At 40.1% G+C, this 17,161-nt stretch overlaps 1 protein-coding gene across 4 annotated transcripts in view; it reads right to left on the reverse strand.

Annotated features, from left to right (window-relative positions):
* Positions 1-66: 66 nt before the first annotated feature.
* ska2 (spindle and kinetochore associated complex subunit 2) overlaps positions 67-17,161 on the reverse strand; it is a 28,359-nt gene continuing 11,264 nt past the window's right edge. The window contains exons 3-6 of one of the 4 annotated variants that reach the window (XM_062046436.1): positions 15,443-15,616; positions 8,715-8,789; positions 3,414-3,475; positions 67-356 (exon numbers count right to left, since the gene is read on the reverse strand). In XM_062046436.1, coding sequence (XP_061902420.1) covers positions 3,452-3,475; positions 8,715-8,789; positions 15,443-15,616 — 273 coding nt within the window. In that variant the 3' untranslated portion in view covers positions 67-356; positions 3,414-3,451. Of the gene's footprint in view, positions 357-3,404; positions 3,476-8,714; positions 8,790-15,129; positions 15,231-15,406; positions 15,617-17,161 lie in introns of those variants that run through there. The other 3 variants (XM_062046435.1, XM_062046437.1, XM_062046434.1) reach the window with 3 other exon arrangements.

The raw sequence follows: 17,161 nt of genomic DNA on the forward strand, positions 1-17,161 counted from the left end.
ATATAATATATATATATATTATATATATATTATATTATTATATATATATTATATATAAATATATAATATATAGTGTATCTTATTAGTATTGAGATACATATTTAATAGTATTTTCAATAAACCAAAGTGACAAATATAAATATATAACATGGCTCTCGCATTCTATAGGTTTTTTGTGTTTGTTTGCGGCCCACATTGGAGAAAGAATGGATCCCTTTGCCTTATTAACTGTGGCCCCTGCTTAGTCCTGTCAACATTTACATTATGTGTGAAGGTGCAGTCTTTTTTGTTTGCACAGGTGCTGTTGGTCTGTTGGCTTGGTGTTGCGCTCCATCTTCAACAAGTGAAGAAAGTCACTGTGTAGAGAAGACAAAAGCAACAACAACGCATGTCTTATTATTATTATTATAACACTCAAGCATAATAATCATTGTAACATTACCAGCATCTCAGATTTTCACATTTAGATTAATCAATTCAGGCTAGCGACATTAAAGTCTCCTGCTTTGGAAAACTCGGCCTTCCGGTGAAATATGTAAATAATCAATCAATCAGGCGGGGTCCCCCGGGTCACCTCCGACAGGTACAGACAGGACAAACAGTGTGCGACTTTGGCGGATGCAGAGGCAAAACTCAGGCATGGGAAGAGGTCGGAAAAGCCACGGAGAACGACTTCCGGACAGCTTCGAAGGGATTCTGGACCACCAACCGCCGCCCCAGGAGGGGGAAGCAGTGCACTGGCAACACCGTGTATAGTGGGGACGACGTGCTGCTGACGTCGACTGGGGATGTAGTGGATCGGTGGAAGGAATACTTTGAAGACCTTTTCTATCCCACCTACACATCTTCCTATGAGGAAGCAGTGCCTGGGGAATCTGTGGTGTGCTCTCCTATTTCTGGGGCTGAGGTTGCCGAGGTAGTTAAGAAGCTCCTCGGTGTCAGGGCCCCGGGGGTAGATGTGACCCATCCGGAGTTCCTTAAGGCTCTGGATGCTATGGGGCTGTCGTGGTTGACAAGACTCTGCATCATTACATGAACATTGGGGGTGGTGCCTCTGGATTGGCAGACTGGGGTGGTGATTTCTCTCTTTAAGAAGGGGAACCAGAAGGTGTGTTCCAACTATCGTGGGATCACACTCCTCAGCCTTCCCGGTAAGGTCTATTCAGGTGTACTGGAGAGGAAGCTACGCTGGATAGTCAAACCACAGATTCAGGAGGAGCAGTGTGGTTTTCGCCCTGGTCTTGGAACTGTGGACCAACCTATAACCTCTGCAGGATCCTTGAGGGAGAATGGGAGTTTGCCCAACCAGTCTACATGTGCTTTGTGGACTTGGAGAAGGCATTCGACTGTGTCCCTCGGGAAATCCTGTGGTGAGTCCTCAGAGTATGGGGTATTGGACAGCCTGATTGTGGTGGTCAGCTCTCTGTATGACCAGTGTCAGAGCTAGGGCCTCATTGCCGGCAGTAAGTCGGACACGTTTCCAGTGAGGGTTGGACTCTGCCAGGGCTGCCCTTTGTCACTGATTCTGTTTAGAACTTTTATGGACAGACTATGTAGGCGCAGTCAGGGCGTTGAGGCGATCCGGTTTGGTGGCTGCAGGATTAGGTCTCTGCTTTTTGCGGATGATGTGGTCCGGCTGGCTTCATCTGGCCAGGATCTTCAGCTCTCACTGGATCGGTTAGCAGCTCAGTGTGAAGTAGGGCTGGGTGATATATCGATATATCGCGGGTTTGTCTCTGTGCGACATAGAAAATGACTATATCGTGATATTCGAGTATACGTTCTCACGCAGTTCTCTAGCTGCGGGGCATTAAACTGCATGCGTTTCTCACTCTTTCCGGTCTCTCCTTCTCACAGAGACTTTAAAACAAGCGCACCTTCTTACATACGTCACATACTGTCACGTGAGCAACGTCACACGCTCCCGCGGAGCAGAAAGCTAGCGACATGGTAACATTAGCTGTGATGCTAGCAGCTAACGGTGTGGTTTGAGTGGTAATACGAGAGAGAGAAGGTGTGAATCTGGTAACAAATGAAGGAATAATTAATTCCCAAGAAAAACAGCACGGGGTCCATCGTCTGACGGTGGTTTGGCTTCAAGCGGGAAGATGTCTTTACATGTCAACATCTCCGTTCGGTGCCACACCAACTAAATGCAGAAGCAACTATTTCCACATCAACACCGTAGGACATATACTATTTGATATGCAACTCATGTTTATGTGACACGTATTAAAATATCTTGTGTGTCATCATGCACAAAAGTGCCCTTATAGCTTGTTTTAAAATGTCTCTGACAATCTTGCACTTTCTGTTTTGGAAATGACATGAATGTTTGTGCCACTGCTTAATAACTGTTTAATAAATACACTTTTGCTAAATTGACTTAGTTGTGTTTTCCCTCTCTGCATTAAAGTTTAAAATGAGCATGTATTAATGCAGTATGAACAAGAATGTTTTAATGTAGACACATAGAATCATCATACTGCTGTGATTATATGCATCAAGTGTTCATTCAAGGCTAAGGCAAAATATCGAGATATATATCCTGTATCGCGATATGGCCTAAAAATATCGAGATATTAAAAAAAGGTCATATCGCCCAGCCCTAGTGTGAAGCGACTGGGATGAAAATCAGCACTCCATGGTTCTGGCCCGGAAAAGTGTGGAGTGCTATCTCCCGGTTGGGGAGCAGATCCTGCCCCAAGTGGAGGAGTTCATTACCGCAGGGTCTTGTTCACGAGTGAGGGAAGAGTGGATTGTGAGATTGACAGGCGGATTGGTGCGGGGTCTGCCTTTATCGATCAGTCGTGGTGAAAAAAGAGCTGAACCAGAAGGCAAAACTCCCAATTTACTGGTTGATCTACATTCCTACCCTCACCTATGGTCACGAGCTCTGGGTTATGACCGAGAGGACAAGATCCCGGGTACAAGTGGCCGAAATGAGTTTCCTCTGTCGGGTGGCGGGCCTTTTCTTTTGAGATATGGTCAGAAGCTCTGTTATTCGGGAGGACATCAAAGTAAAGCCGCTGCTCCTCCACATCGAGAAGAGCCAGATGAGGTGGTTCGGGCATCTGTTCAGAATTCCCCCCTGAACACCTTCCTGAGGAAGTGTTTAGGGCACGTACGACCGGTAGGAGACCACGGGGAAGACCCAGGACACGGTGGAGGGACTATGTCTCCCAGCTGGCCTGGGAACGCCTCGGGGTCACCTGGGGATCCCCTGGGAATGGCTGGACGAAGTAGCTGGGGAGAGGGAAGTCTGGGCTTCTCAGCTTAGGCTGCTGCCCCTGTGACCATACTTCGGATAAGGGGAAGAAGATGGATGTTTTAGCTTTTATATTATCATATTAATGACATTGTGCCGTTAGGGGTGCATGTCTGATGCAAGGGCTGTTTAACACCTTTCTTACGTCACGACTCTGGAGACCGATGAGCGTTGTCAGCAGGTTTAATGACATTCAAAAGGGTGAAACTAAAAAGACAAACAATACAGTCAATATATACATATGTTATGCAAATGTATTCATATATATGCTGTAATGCTACCTTACAAGACATGAGAAGGTAAACAAAGTGAAATTGTACTACGACGCCATCTTAGATGACATCGCAAATTATTGCTAATGAGTATGGCAAAGATCATACATCAAAAATCATAAATTTAGCTCGAAATATTTTAGACAAAAACCAAGTTTCAAAGTTCAACTTATGATACATACCGGCGATGCAACCTTAAACAAAGGATATATGCAGTTTTTCTTCGAAAATAACCACCATAAAGTACGTGCTGGAACCGGAGATTTCTCTGCTTGGCTTATGTAACTTCCGGTCAATACAGTTTGATTCAAAATACACACTTCTCAAAGATGTATTAACTGCCATGACCACATGATGGCGACAAATACACATGTAATAATGTTAATTACATAACAAGCTTATTTAAGCACAACACATTTCAACAACAAGAGTTTACAACTTTTAGTTGTAACAGAACAGACATACTCATGACAATTGTTGTTATTTTTGAGCACATTGTTTGTTTTAAATTACTGGGAATTATAGACCACTGCTGTTCTTTTTTTAATTTATAGTTACTCCTTAGCAGCTAATACGGATATTTAAATTCTGTGCAAAAAGATGGTCAAGCACAGTGATTTTAAATATTTGACACTTTGAAAACCTTCAAAAAACTACTGAATTTAAAAGTACATAGGTTCAGTCTTTATTTTATCGTCGTATTGAATAAGTCTAGAGAATTTGGAAAATTTGTAGATATCGGTATAGACTATTGAACTTCCGGTACTGTGACAACCCTACAACTAATATTTCAATATTTGGATAGCACTACTTTATTAATCCACTCATCACATTCATGACAAAACTTCCCAGACTGCAGAGAGGGACTTCAAATGTCCCACTCTTTTTGTTTTTTTTACACTTTCATGTAACACAAAGTTTGGAATGTGAGGGACTGTTTGTGGTTACTTAAAGGCCTACTGAAACCCACTACTACCGACCACGCAGTCTGATAGTTTATATATCAATGATTTAATCTTAACATTGCAACACACGCCAATACGGCTGGGTTAATTTATAAAGTGCAATTTTAAATTTCCCGCTAAACTTCCGGTTGAAAATGTCTATGTATGATGACGTATGCGCGTGACGTCAGTAGTTAAACGGAAGTATTCGGACACCATTGAATCCAATACAAAAAAGCTCTGTTTTCATCTCAAAATTCCACAGTATTCTGGACATCTGTGTCGGTGAATCTTTTGCAATTTGTTTAATGAACAATGAAGACTGCAAAGAAGAAAGTTGTAGGTGGGATCGGTGTATTAGCGGCTGGCTGTAGCAACACAACCAGGAGGACTTTGACTTGGATAGTAGACGCGCTAGCCGACACTAGCCGCCGACCGCACGGATGATTGGGTGAAGTCCTTTGTCCTTCCGTCGATCGCTGGAACGCAGGTGAGCACGGGTGTTGATGAGCAGATGAGGGCTGGCTGGCGTAGGTGGCGCACTAATGTTTTTATCATAGCTCTGTGAGGTCCCGTTGCTAAGTTAGCTTCAATGGCGTCGTTAGCAACAGCATTGTTAAGCTTCGCCAAGCTGGAAAGCATTAACCGTGTATTTACAGGTCCATGGTTTAATAGTATTGTTGATTTTCTGTCTATCCTTCCAGTCAGGGGTTTATTTATTTTGTTTCTATCTGCATTTAAGCACGATGCTATCACGTTAGCTCCGTAGCTAAAGTGCTTCACCGATGTATTGTCGTGGAGATAAAAGTCACTGTGAATGTCCATTTCGCGTTCTCGACTCTCATTTTCAATAATGAATAAAGCAAAACATGTTCTAGACCAAAAATCACTTCATATTCTTTACTGCTCACTAGTGTTACCATATCTGAGCTACTGTGTAGAAATATGGGGAAATAATTACAAAAATACACTTCATTCATTAATGGTGTTACAAAAAAGATCAGTTACAATAATACATAATGTCGGATATAGAGAACATACAAACCCTTTATTTATTGAATCGAAAATACTGGAACTCCACGATTTAGTGAATTTGCAAACAGCTAAAATTATGCACAAAGCAAACTACAATCTGCTACCCAAGAAAATACAACAATTCTTCTCAAAAAAAGAGGAGGAATATAATCTTAGAGAGAAATGTAATTTATAACATTTGTATGCACGTACAACACTTAAGACCTTCAGTATATCAGTATGTGGAATTAAATTATGGAATGGATTAAGCAAAGCAATCAAACAATGTACTAATATGATCCACTTCAAGAAACTCTTCAAACTTAAAGTGTTTACAAAGTACAAAGAAGAAGAATACTGAATTTATTTAATTCATCCATTCTTTCTCTCAAAATAATATTACTTATCTCATCATATGAAATGTAACTTACTTCACCAATTATTATTTATTTATTTATTTTAATTGTGATTACGTATGGAGTATTTTGTGGATAAATTGAGAACAGGAAGTGAACAAAAGTTTTAGAAACTCTTATGTAAAACAAAAGGGGTAGGATTAAATAAGCTCTGCTTCTTCCTACTCCTTTTCGAACATGTTGAAAAGAGAAACTTGAAATTGTGATGTATCATGTTGTATGCTTGCATGTTCGAAATAAACTCAAACTCAAACTAAAACTCAAGAGGATATAGTATCCGAGGTGGTTTAAAATACAAATCCGTGATCCACAATAGAAAAAGGAGAAAGTGTGGAATCCAATGAGCCAGCTTCTACCTAAGTTACGGTCAGAGCGAAAAAAGATACGTCCTGCACTGCACTCTAATCCTTCACTCTCACTTTCCTCATCCACAAATCTTTCATCCTGGCTCAAATTAATGGAGTAATCGTCGCTTTCTCGGTCCGAATCGCTCTCGCTGCATTGTAAACAAGGGGGAAATGTGAGGAGTCCTTCAGCCTGTGACGTCACGCTACTTCCGGTACAGGCAAGGCTTGTAGTTGCGAACTTTATCGTCGATGTTCTCTACTAAATCCTTTGAGGAAATATATGGCAATATCGCGCAATGATCAAGTATGACACATACAATGGATCTGCTATCCCCGTTTAAATAAAAAAAAATCATTTCAGTAGGCCTTTAAGCAGTTTGCTCATACTAACCCCTGATTTCTACAGGATGCGTCACGGTTGCTGTGCACGATCGCCACCGCTATCTGTCGTTCGGCAATCCCCACAGCCGTTCTGTTGCAACTCTGCCGTGCAGCGAAATAGCACTGACTTTTACGAGATCTTGCAAATCCGCGCATAATCATGTGTTAAAGTAAACACTGATGTAAACACCACGGAACATCTTGAGCTTTGCCGTCCACCAATACCTGCAGCGCGCGTGTCTGTGACGCCATTGATCTGACTTGACTTGTGAAAACATGACAGTTTTGGCTTGCAGAACGACCACTTTATTAATTTTTTTTAGCAAGCAACACAACAGTAGACACTAGGGCTGGGCGATATGGTCTTTTTTTAATATCTCGATATTTTTAGGCCATATCACAATAAATATTTTGCCTTAACCTTGAATGAACACTTGATGCATATAATCACAGCAGTATGATGATTCTATGTGTCTAGATTAAAACATTCTTCTTCATACTGCATTAATATATGCTCATTTTAAACTTTCATGCAGAGAGGGAAATCACAACTAAGTCAATTGACCAAAACTGTGTTTATTAAACAGTAATTAAGCAGTGGCACAATTATTCATGTCATTTCAAAACAGAAAGTGCAAGATTGTCAGAAACATTTTAAAACAAGCTATGAGTGCACTTTTGTGCATGATGACACTAAGATGACATATCAAAACAACACTAAATTAAAGTGCACTTTTTGTACAGAACGCCACTGCAATAGTTAAAAACAAATAAAGTGCAATTTTGTGCATGATGTCACACAAGATATTTCAATAACTGTCAAATAAAAATGAGCTGCATATTAGGAAATCAAATTGTGTATGTCCTTCGCTATGTGGTAGGTTCCGGCGGACGTTATCTCCTTATGTTGTGGACTATTTTTTTCATACAGTGTTGATCTGGAAATCGTTGCCTCTGCATTTTGTTGGTGTGGCACTGAACGGAGATGTTGACATGCGGCGTAAGCACTCTTCATTCTCTAGCGGGTGACTTTTCAAATTATGCTACATATTAGCAGTAATGCTACTTTTTGGCCCACACTTGACAAATTACGGTTGTCTGTTCGACATATTCCCAGTTGAAGCCAAACCACCGCCAGACGATGGATCCCCTGCTGTTTTTCTTGGAAATTAATTATTCTTTCATTTGTTACCAGATTTGCACCTTCTTTCTCTCGTATTACCACTCGCACCACAGCTAACGTTACCCATGTTGCTTCCTCTCTGCTCTGCGAGGGCGTATACGTATGTGACATATGTAAGAAGGTGCGCTTGCTGTCTGTGAGAAGGAGAGACTAGAAAGAGTGGGAAGAGCCTGTAGTGTAATGCCAGCAGCTAAAAGCACCACTTTGTCAACTCGAATATCACGATATTGTCATTTTATACATCGCACAGAGACAAACCCACGATATATCGAGTATATCGATATATCGCCCAGCCCTAGTAGACACACACAACTCCCACAAACCACGCCCATTCTTCCACGCCCCCGGAACAGATGGCATTTGACACAGGACCCCATACAAGGAAATACTGTAGCTGCCTGGGATATGCCTATATATGATTATTTAATTATAGATCTCCAGAATCAGCATTTTGGTCAACAAGGTGAAATGATGTCTGAAAACCTTCAACAAGTTCACTTCATGTCGGTCCCCGCCCATTAGGAGGTTTCAAAGTGTAAAATACGATCCGCCTTGAAGACGTACTATTTTATTTTGAAAGTAAACCGGATAATAATATTTTGTGTTTGTGCATGACTTCCCGTCCAAAACAGGCAGATTTTAGCTGAATTAATCCGCCGTTTAGCTGCGACCGGCAAAAATAGAAGCTCTGCGTATATTTAGCGAATGGTACGGCAACGTACCACAGGCTGTGGAAAAGGACGCATTGACGTGAATAAAAACGGAAACAGTCCGCCGCTGTGGCGATTACGCACCACAGGCCTGATCAGTCTGTGGAAATAAGGGTTAAGTTCCATGTAAACCTGGCATGTACTTGTAAGTTATTGGTACTGAACCAGTGACATCTTACCTTAGCAAGGGTCTCACCAACACGATTATTGGAGAGTTCTTCCAACTTCAGCACTGACTCAATCAGGCAGGGAACCTGTCATAGGGTGGGACAAAAATATATAGCAGAAATTATAATAAACTTTATTGAAATCTAAGTGGATAGACAAAACACAAGGAATATTTCTTGATTGAACGCAATATAATAAAACTTCCATGAGAAAAGCACTAGTAGACCGCAGTAAAAAAAGCCCTGAATCCAGACGGTGATCTGGATCAGCCCCAAAATGCATCCACTTGTTCATTATCCCATTTTTGACTTTTCCTGAAAGTTTCATAATAATCTGCCCATAAAGCATGTTCAGTAATTCTTCGAACCCCTTTAAAAAAATGTCTTTGTTTCATAGCAGCAATTTTCTAGAATCAAAAAAGTTTATTGAATTATCAATAAAGTACATCTAGCACCCCATCTTAACAGAAAAAAACCCAGAAATGTACATAAGTATTCAGACCCTTTGCTCAATACTTTGTTGATGCACTTTTGGCAGCAATTACAGTCTTTTTGAATACGATGCCACTTGCTTGGCACACATATCTTTGGGCAGTTACGCCCATTTGCAGCACTTCTCAAGCTCCATCAGATTGGATAGGAAGCCCATCCATCCATCCATTTTCTACCGCTTATCCCCTTCGGGGTCGCGGGGGGCGCTGGAGCCTATCTTAGCTAAGAAGGCGGGGTACACCCTGGACAAGTCGCCACCTCATCGTAGGGCCAACACAGATAGACAGACAACATTCACACTCACATTCACACACTATGGCCAATTTAGTGTTGCCAATCAACCTATCCCCAGGTGCGTGTCTTTGGAGGTGGGAGGAAGCCGGAGTAGCCGGAGGGAACACACGCAGTCACGGGGAGGACATGCAAACTCCACACAGAAAGATCCCGAACCCGGGATTGAACTCACGACTACTCAGGACCTTCGTTTTGTGAGGCAGACGCACTAACCCCTCTGCCACCGTGCTGCCCTGGATAGGAAGCGTTGGCTTTTATCCAGGATGTCTCTGTACATTTCTGCATTTATGTTTCCCTCTATCCTGATTAGTCCTCCAATTCCTGCCACTGAAAACCATCCCCACAGCATGATGTTGCCACCACCATGCTTCACTGTAAAGATGGTATTGGCCTGGCATTCACGCCAAAGAGTTCAAACTTTGTCTAATCAGACCAGATGATTTTGTTTCTCATGGTATGAAAGTCTTTCAGGTGCATTTTGGCAAACTTTTTACCAAGAAATGGCTTCTGTCTGGCCGCTCTACCCTACAGGCCGTATTAGTGGTTTGATGCAGAGATGGTTGTCCTATTTGAAGGTTCTCCTCTCTCCACAGAGGAATGCTGTAACTCTGACAGAGTGACCATCTAGTTCTTGGTCACCTCCCTGACTAGACTAAGATGAATGCAGCAATGTACAGAGACATCCTGGATGAAAATCAACACTTCTCATCCAATCTGATGAAGCTTGGGAGGTGCTGCAAAGAAGAATGGGCAAAACTGTCCAAAGATAGGTGTGCCAAGCTGGTGGCATCATATTCAAAAGACTTGAGGCTTGAGCAAAGGGTCTGAATACTTATTTTTGTACATGTGATTTTTATTTATTTTTAATTAACTTGCAAACATTTCTGTCAAGATGGGGTGCTGAGTGTACATTAAGGAGAAATAAAATTAACTTTTTAGATTTAAGCAAATGGCTGCAATGAAACAAAGAGTGAACATTTTGAAGATGTCTTAATACTTTCGGTACCCATTGTATATATAGAAGATTAGATATGTCAAAACTGTAGTAGTCTGCTAAGTAAAAAAAATAAAAGCCCTCTACTTGGCAAGCAGGCATCCTTGATTTAATTTGTGTACCCTCTAAAACCATAAATGTTGCCATAAACTTTGTGTCATCTCTCTGCATCATCATATCTATGGCTGACAGAAATGTTGCTGCACTGTGTGGACATTATTGCCTCTCCTGACTTGACAATTTCCTCTTCTTAGTTGGTTACTCTCTGCTGTAATATGGTTCCTATTAGCCTTCTGTTAAATGGTAAATGGGTTATACTTGTATAGCGCTTTTCTACCTTGAAGGTACTCAAAGCGCTTTGACACTATTTCCACATTCACCCATTCACACACACATTCACACACTGATGGCGGGAGCTGCCATGCAAGGCCCTAACCACGACCCATCAGAAGCAAGGGTGAAGTGTCTTGCTCAAGGACACGACGGACGTGATGAGGTTGGTAGAAGGTGGGGATTGAACCAGGAACCCTCAGGTTGCTGGCACGGCGGTTCTCCTTTGGTTGGTTGGAGCCAAACCTACAACCAACTTTTAAAGAACATGAGCATTAACGCCGCATTTTAGAGCAGTCTGTATTAGTTAATTTAACATAAGTAAATAATCAATGTTTGGACATGTGTCCATTGTTTCATGAATTGCCCACTTTCTAATCGTGATGCATCGAAGAATTGATCATTTTTCCCACCTCTACCATAAACGTTACACTACTGCCATATAACATCTTGGACTTGCAACTGTAATTGCAACTTAAAGGGGAACTGCAATTTTTTGCCTATCATTCACAATCCTTAAGTAAGACAAGAACAAACGTGTTTTTCTTGTTTCTATGCATTCTAAATACTAAATAAATGGGGTCAAAAGTCTGCTTACAATGGAGCCTATGGGAGCCGCTCTATTCTGCCTATAAAGCCCTTAAAAGAACATCCAAACACCTCCATTATTGTTTTATACATACTGTCAGTATTTACGTAATGTAGTAACGTGCAGATTCATTACATCATTTAAATTGTATGTATTTTTATAATTTTAAGCATACGGGGCGCATTAATTTAAAAAAACGCATCACGACGTTCGCTTTTTTTTCCAACTACATCACTAATTATTAATTACTGCAGACTTAATGAGAGCCAACAAAAATAATAAAACATCACTTACTGTACAATATCTGCTGTCATTAGGATGTCGACTGATATAATCTTGTAATATTCCCGTTAAAATGAAGAATGACTCATAATCCTCGCCAAGCAAAGGGGGGTGCAACCAAGCGTCTTTTCGTGTCATTTTTTGCCTTTTCCGGGCTTAAATTGGCTGTCAAAGTGTACCAAGTTGTCGAATTACATCCTCACCCTTTTACAATCCAGATGAGAGGCATGATTTATGTTCTACAATAAAACTTCCATGAGCAGAGAGGCGAGAAAGCAGCTGACCAGTCGATATGTCAACATAGGCACGCAAGGGGGCGTCAAAAGAAATCAATTTTTGAATGAATCACAATTTGTACTTGTAACGATTCTTAATTGATTATTTTTTAATCTGTCCTGTCCAGTCACTCGGGAAAATCACTTGTATTTGATCAAAAACGAGTTATTTGATATGAAACAGCATACACTGCATCTTACTCTTAGCAAAATTCAAATTTGTATAATGTTTTTCTTTTTAGATAAGATATAAATTGTATTTACAATAATAATTTAAAGAACTAAATCAAGAGTTCCTTTGGAAGGCAATATTTGAATAAATCACTTCTCTAAATCAAAATGTAGCATTGTACATTGCATGCAAATAAATCATCTCCAACATTGAGATTAACAAAGTGAAAACTTTAAACTTGAGTCTTGAATAAAATATTTCTGTAAACAAAAATGTAGCATTGCACATTGCATGCAAATAAATAAACTCCAATAAATCAATAAAGATAACAAACATCGATAAATAGTAATAACAATCAATCATATTGATAAAGTGCCAACTTAAAACTTGTGTTTTTAATAAAATAATTATGTAAATAACAATGTAGTATTGTACATTGTATGCAAATAAATAAATAAGTAAAACATTGAGATGACTATATAGTTTTATAGTTAGTGGATAAACGCATGCTTTTCCATGAAGTATCCTGGGCTATTTGTTAGTGTGTACTGATTTTAAAGACAATGTACTGTTAATTGCACATGTCATATATCACTATATTGATGATTGTACGCCTTATAACCCCACGAGAGTTTTGCAGCAGTACACACGCGTATGAGCTCTTAGGTTCGTATGTGCAGAGCGACTGCTTTCGTGTTCGCTCTGTGCAAAGTTCTCTTTTTCAATCATTCATAGCATCATCATACATAACATGTGTAAATGATTCCACCGGTAAGCTGCTTTTAAGCAGGACTTTGTTGTTGTTGCGGTCTTGTTTGCCTCGTACAGAGTTGCATTAGATTTTACCCACTCAGCTCGATACTGTTTCAGATGCTGCAATAAGTTCTTTGTACAGCTACCTTTTTTTAAGCAAACTTTGCAGCGGGCAGTCATTTGTTCTACGCCTGTTGCCGCACATCTAAATCACTGACAACATTGAAACAAACGTTTCGCTCTAGTATTAGCATTAGCCATGATTTGCTGGGCTTGTGGATCTCCGCTAAGTAAGCAAGGGGACGGGCGAGGGCTCCGGAAGCTCATCGGGGCAAACACTATGCTGAAGTAAGTAGAGAAAAACATTTACCGTATTTTTCGGAGTATAACTCGCTCCGGAGTATAAGTCGCACCGGCCGAAAATGCATAATAAAGAAGGGAAAAAACATATATAAGTCGCACTGGAGTATAAGTCACATTTTTGGGGGAAATGTATTTGATAAAACCCAACACCAAGAATAGACATTTGAAAGGCAATTTAAAATAAATAAAGAATAGTGAACAACAGGCTGAATAAGTGTACGTTATATGACGCATAAATAACCAACTGAGAACGTGCCTGGTATGTTAACGTAACATATTATGGTAAGAGTCATTCAAATAACTATAACATATAGAACATGCTATACGTTTACCAAACAATCTGTCACTCCTAATCGCTAAATCCGATGAAATCTTATACGTCTAGTCCAGGGGTCGGCAACCCAAAATGTTGACAGAGCCATATTGGAGCAAAAATACAAAAACAAATTTGTCTGGAGCCGCAACAAATTAAAAGCCATATTACATACAAATAGTGTGTCATGAGATATACATAGAATTGAGATGACTTAAAGGAAACTAAATGAGCTCAAATATAGCTACAAATGAGGCATAATGATGCAATATGTACATATAGCTAGCCTAAATAGCATGTTGGCATCGATTAGCTTGCAGTCATGCAGTGACCAAATATGTCTGATTAGCACTCCACACAAGTCAATAACATCAACAAAACTCACCTTTGTGCATTCACGCCCAACGTTAAAAGTGTGGTGGACAAAATGAGACAGAAAAAGAAGTGGCATAAAACACGTCCTAGAAAGTCGGAGAAAGTTATACATGTAACAACTAAGGTGAGTTCAAGGACCGCCAAAATTAGTAGGACAAAACGGCGCTTGCCAAATACTCGCATGTTTAATACAAACAGTGTGATTTATAACAATTAGGGAGGTTTGTGTCATGTTTGTCCTCCTACAGAAACCATATTAAAACAAAAAATAATTTTTTTCCCCCTCATCTTTTTCCATTTTTCATACATTTTTAAAAAAGTTTCAGAGAGCCACTAGGGCGGCGCTAAAGAGCCGCATGCGGCTCTAGAGCCGCGGGTTGCCGACCCCTGGTCTAGTCTCTTACGTGAATGAGCTAAATAATATTATTTGATATTTTACAGTAATGTGTTAATAATTTCACACATAAGTCGCTCCTGAGTATAAGTTGCACCCCCGGCCAAACTATGAAAAAAAACTGTGACTTATAGTCCAAAAAATACAGTATTTAAAAAAATTAAAAAATGTTAATCAAATTTATCAATAAAATTGCCCAGGCCTAGATTCAAATGTACAACAATAAGAAAACAGAGATGGACATCACAGTTATCATAATCAGCTCATTTTTAAATGTTACATAATTTTTTTTTCAACAGACAATTAACATTTAAAAATTGGTACCATGGAGTACAAGTATCGATTCCCAGGTACCGGGAATTGGTACCATATGGGTTCAACTGTGAATGGAGCCCCTGCCTATTCATCAAAGGTCAACCTTTGGAACATGCAAATGTTTCCTCTTTGCTATTTCATTGCAAATTAAAATCTGATCTTAATTTCTTTACTCTACATGTTAAATAAATATATTATGCATGTAAACTTGGAAGTAAATGTTTACATACTACATTACTCAGAAGGCTTAGCACCATAGAGAGAGACAGGAAGTAGGTTTGAGCTATGCTGGGGGACTGTTTGAGTAATAAATAGTTGATATATTGTTGCACTATTTCGTTCCAGTTTATCTACACAAGAAAAAAAAACTAATAAACAAAATAAGTTTTGATTATAGAGTTGACGTGCGCATTTGAGCACTGTTCAGAGACAAATTATATTAGCAAAAATGACGCCGTTTGGCCAAAATATGCAGGAACGTTGTAGGCATTAGACAAAATTGTGAGGATGTGCATAATTCACGGGAATTGGTTGAATTTACAAGAAATGGTGCGATCACAACATGGCAAATTCCTTGAGGGGCTGATCTATAACAGGATAGAAAAAACACAGTTAACCCTCGTCAGTCATCTACTCTGTAGATGTCTAGAAATGTCTTCGAAAGACTTTCCCAACTTTGATAAATGTACAATTCTGCTTCTTAGAACTTGTGTTGCATGAACAAAAAGTATGCCCTTATTGAATTGAATTTCATTCTGTGTACCATGATCTTTGTGAAATCAACATGTCGAGTGAATACCTCCACGCCAGTCTGTTGAAAGTGTTGCATCAGCGGGATGACACCGTTGACTTTGTTTCTGATGGAGAACATGCACTCATTTTGTGCAGCTGCAATCTCTGACATCTGGGAGAACAAAACTTTGTGCTTGGCTTTAACGGCTCTCAGTCTGTCCAGCATCATGACGGGGTTCTCCTGCAGGCACAGTGCAGTTGACAGAGTAGTTGCATAGGGGACAAAATGAAAACACCACCTTTAATGTAGTGCATACTTTCTTCTGAGAGATCCACTGACTGGCTACAACTTTATGACCAGCTCTGTCCAATCAGGTAGTAAAATGAGGTGACCATAACAGAAACAGATGTCAGTAGTATTACACCCTCAGTTTATTTGTATGTTACTGCAAACTTTTACCACAAAAATCACATTCTTTTATTCATCCTTCAGTTGATTAATCCTGCAGTGCCCACAAGAACCATCTACTCATATGGGCCAACAACAGAAAACATGGAGGTGGAAGCATTCTGCATGGGGGATTTTTGTCTGCTAGGGGTACAGGAAGACTTCACCACTTTGAGGGCCCATTTAGGTCATCTGACCACAATCCCACTGTAAATCTGTGAAAGGATTTTAAACTTTGAGTTGCGAAGCGACAGCCTTAAAACCAGGGATATCCCGAAACAACTTTTTTACTTTCCAATACAGATATTGGAGCCTTGAGTGTTGGCTGATACCGATATATTGCTCAGTTACAATAACAGCACAAAATACACTTTTATTATTTTGTAGAGTGGAATGTCAGAAAATAACAAGTGAAATTAGTCAAAGAACAATGATAGTATGAAAAACCCTAACCTATTTATTAACGGTCTTGAATGGACTTATCCTGTCTTTAAATTGAACTGCAGTGGAAATTGTTTGAATGCTATTCTGGGCAGAGCTATTGAGTAGCTGCTAGCTCCTGGCAGCCTAAAGCCACAGCCTACCAAGTTTACTTTTTGTAAATGACTTGACTAAAAGAAAACAAAAGACCCACCATGTGTGCTTATTGAAGTACATTTAGATGTTAACTGGCTGTCCAGCTTTGCACAAATAAACATGCTGCAGGACAGCTTGTAACGGAATTTATATCAGACATTTTATAAGCACGCTGATTTTAGGGCTGAGTATTGGCAAGGACTTCATGATACTTGATACTACATGATTAATACTACAGTGTTGCAATTCTTTGATATTGGACGGCGTGGCAAAGTTGGTAGAGTGGCCGTGCCAGCAATCGGAGGGTTGCTGGTTACTGGGGTTGAATCCCCACCTTCTACCATCCTAGTCACATCCGTTGTGTCCTTGGGCAAGACACTTCACCCTGGCTCCTGATGGGTGCTGGTTAGCGCCTTGCATGGCAGCTCCCGCCATCAGTGTGTGAATGTGTGTGTGAATGGGTGAATGTGGAAATACTGTCAAAGCGCTTTGAGTACCTTGAAGGTAGAAAAGCGCTATACAAGTATAACCCATTTACCATTTACCACATTGCAATATAATGCAATATTCTACATTGTTTTCTGATAAATGTTAAATACATCTTAAAATACACGTTGTATATATGTACAGTAAATCAGTGGTCCCCAACCACCGGTCCGTGATGCATTTGCTACCAGGCCGCAGAGAAACATTAAATAATTTATAAACAACTTCATTTTCTCCGACTTAACTTTCGCATGTTCCACGAGACACACCAATAAA

The sequence above is a fragment of the Entelurus aequoreus genome, linkage group LG05 (genome assembly GCF_033978785.1).
Source record: "Entelurus aequoreus isolate RoL-2023_Sb linkage group LG05, RoL_Eaeq_v1.1, whole genome shotgun sequence".
In the NCBI taxonomy this organism is placed as follows: Eukaryota; Metazoa; Chordata; class Actinopteri; order Syngnathiformes; family Syngnathidae; genus Entelurus; species Entelurus aequoreus.